The 3093-nt window shown below is 58.5% G+C and overlaps 2 protein-coding genes across 2 annotated transcripts; both read right to left on the reverse strand.

Moving 5' to 3' along the window:
* Window positions 1-2: 2 nt before the first annotated feature.
* Window positions 3-665, reverse strand: LDBPK_220300 (hypothetical protein; the record flags this gene model as incomplete). Its single annotated transcript, XM_003860732.1, has 1 exon — window positions 3-665. A coding segment is annotated over one exon (663 nt), but the record flags the coding sequence as incomplete, so codon positions are not given.
* Window positions 666-2774: 2109 nt separating this feature from the next.
* Window positions 2775-3080, reverse strand: LDBPK_220310 (40S ribosomal protein S15, putative; the record flags this gene model as incomplete). The annotated part of the gene is made up of 1 exon (XM_003860733.1): window positions 2775-3080. The coding sequence occupies one exon, from the start codon at window positions 3078-3080 to the stop codon at window positions 2775-2777; it is 306 nt and encodes a 101-aa protein (XP_003860781.1).
* Window positions 3081-3093: the final 13 nt, after the last annotated feature.

A 3093-nucleotide genomic window follows, 5' to 3' on the forward strand; every position in this document is an offset into this window, starting at 1 on the left:
GCGCCCGCCGCCTCGGCAGCAACGCCGCCGGAGAAGCGGGGTCTCGGTGGCGCGAAAGTGTCAGAATTGAGTTTCGAGGTACGTGTGAAGGCAGCGGAGGTGAAGGGCTCGGCTTGGTTTGGAGCTTCTTGTGGATGTGCGTGTGTAGAGCCCAGACGCTCGTATGGTTTAGCGAAGGGCTTGTGTTTCCATTCCTCACATGTTGTGGGCTGTGAAGGAAAGTCACTGCCTGAGTGGCAGAGCCTCTCTGAGGTGTGTGAGGCAGGTGTGAATTTTTGGGGGAGCGGCGGTCCTTCCCCAACTTTCGAGTTGGGGCTGGTGAGCGAGGCCTCGATCTTAGGTGTAACGTCTTTGTAGGGTGTGCTCGAGTCAACGAATAGCTCCTTGGCTACGCGTGAGTCATGATGGTCGGGACATCCTGGTCTTTCGCGGGTGTATAACTGCCGCTGATCACAGTCGGTGCCACTGGTGTAAAGCCGTGATGCTGCTGTGAGCTGTGCTGCTCTAATACGCTTTTCACGATCTTGCAGGAGACGTAGTTTTGTGTAGTCGCGCAGGATGAGCTGAAGCTCCTTGAGTTCGTCAACGAGCAGTCTTGAGTACGCAGCACTGATAGCGGCATCGAACCGGAGGACGGGGTTCTTGGGAAAGAACTCTGCGTCCATGTTGGCGCTTGGCGTCCGTAGCGCCCGTTACGGATGTAAGAATTTTGTTGACGTTGTAAGAAAAACGTATTTTGGTGTGTGTGGGTGTGCGCCCTCGGCGAGAAAGGCACACAGACACAGAAGGGCAGCTCAGGAAGGCTGCTGGCGGCGGATGAGTGTAATCGATCGAAAAAAGAAAAGGAAAAAGCTTACTGCAGCTGCTGTATAAACGGGGGGAGCCCCTGCCCTCCTCGCCCCTTCTGTCGCCCAGTGGGGCCGCGACTTTTCAAGGGAAAACGCAGGAGTGAGCACAGGACCAAGAGCGACGAGAGGAAGCGTGTAGGAGCGCGCCCGCCCTGTCGTCGGGTGGTGTTGGCCTGGTGTGTGCTGTAAATGGAAAGAGAGTTCTCTCGTGGGATGTGTTGGGGTGTTCAACGCGCGCCTGTATGTGGCCTTGGCCTTGTCTGTGAGGTGAGCCGGTGATGGCTCGGCGATGTCTCCGTCCTGCGCACTCTGCGATCGCCTTCGGCGCGTGCCAGCGCTTTCCTTGCGTGAGAGCGTCGCAAGGCAGGTTTAGGTGCCGTTGCTGCTGCTCAGCGCCTCGTTGTGGCCTAGCAGAGATGTGAAGAGGGAAAAGAAAAGGAATGTGAGGGGTGTGGTGTCCAGCACAGACGTCGCTGCGGCTGCGCGCGCGTGTATGGGCGTCTGCATGCTCTGGGTTGCCTCTCATTTGCGTATTCTGTGCGACGACGCCCCGGACGAGTGTCGCATGCAATGATTGCCCCCACCTCACTGGGTGGCGGCACGTGCGCACGGCAACCCTTCCTGGAAAGCAAGAGCAGGGGCCGCCGCGGCCGCACACACACACACGCCAACACCCTTTTCACCTCTGCAAGGCACAGCCGTAGATAATTAATGAAGATATCCATGCAAGTCCTCAGGCAGAACACCTCTGCTTCGTTGGTACGCGTACGGGGCTACAAGCCAGGCCACGCCTTCGTACATGCACGCACCTCAGCAAGGACAAGGGGAAAAGGCGGGATCGGATAGGGGATGGGATAGGGAGGGGTTTCAACACAGCCCGGGGAGAAGAAATAGCAGTTGTGTGCATGTGCGTTGTGCCAAACGCGAAGTGGAACACAACCGCGCTTAAGATTAAAAAAGAACGACGAAGATTTGAGAGAGAGAGAGAGCAGGAGGCGAAACAGCAGTGGTCGTGGAAAGGAGTGATGTGCCGTCCCGTGTAGCACAGGAGTAGCAGCACTAGAGGCCTTGACACCACGCTCCCCCGGCCCCCGAACACTAAGCGTTTATGAGGGGGCCGCGTTCTCTTTTCGTGTCGCGTAAGGTGGTGGGGTGCGCACTGCGCATCGTCCTCTCGACCCGGCAAGAGGCATGCGCATACACACACACGCGCGCACACTCCTCTACAGAGCGAGGTGACGCACGATTCCACCACAGCCTCGTATTTTCGTTACCTACAGCCGAGTTCGTCATCGTGTCCGGCCATCTGTGCGCCCTGCGAGTGCTCCCGTGACCCAAAGTGCAGCAGAACGACAAGCGCACACATGGAGGCACGAACTTGTGGCTCCTCTCACTGTGAATCTGCTTTTCTGTGCGTGTGTGTGGGGGTGGGGTGGGGGAGGGAGGGGGGCACGGCAAACACTGGTAGCTGCCGGTGCACGCCTGAATTCGTGGACTGGTCTCTGCATCGCCGCCTCTCGTGCTCGTGCTCACGTTGCTCTTGCTGCCGGTTTTTTTTGTCTTTTTCATAGTCGTGGGAGTTTTGCGAGGAGGTGGGCCTGAACACGCAAGAAAATAATGAAAACAAAAAAAAGGAAAAGGAAAGGGCGACGCCGAGAACGGGCACGAACAACCGAAAAGAGCCTCGTGTCATCACGCATGTCGACTTTTTGCCGCTTGCCTGCGTCAGTGCGACTCCCTCACCTCGCACGGGAGATAAAGGCGACAAGCGCAGAGGCGACGGCGAAGGCAGAGAGGTGGGCAGAGTTTGCATGAGAGAGCTACGCTTTCCTGCGTGCGCACCTCTTCAACCCTCTCGCGGCATCCAAAAAAGCTGCGCCCTTCTCGCCCTCCCCTTCGCGGACCGCTCAAGGACACAGAGGCCACCTACTTGATCGGGATGAAGCGGGAGGAGTGCGTGGCACCCACGCCAGGGCGACCGTGCAGCACCGGGCGGTAGCTCATCGAGAACTCGCCGAGGTAGTGACCGATCATCTCACCCTTGATCTCCACAGCGTTGAACTGGTGGCCGTTGTAGATCGCCACCACGGACCCCACCATCTCCGGTGTGATCACCACGTCGCGCAGGTGCGTCTTTACAGCCTTCGGCTTCTCGCCAACCTTCACGTGCTTCTTCGCCTCGCGCAGGCGCTTCAGCAGCACGGGCGGGCGGCGGTCCACATGGCGGTTCATGTTGCGGCGCGCA

Source organism: Leishmania donovani, chromosome 22 (genome assembly GCF_000227135.1).
Source record: "Leishmania donovani BPK282A1 complete genome, chromosome 22".
NCBI classification, from domain to species: domain Eukaryota; phylum Euglenozoa; class Kinetoplastea; order Trypanosomatida; family Trypanosomatidae; genus Leishmania; species Leishmania donovani.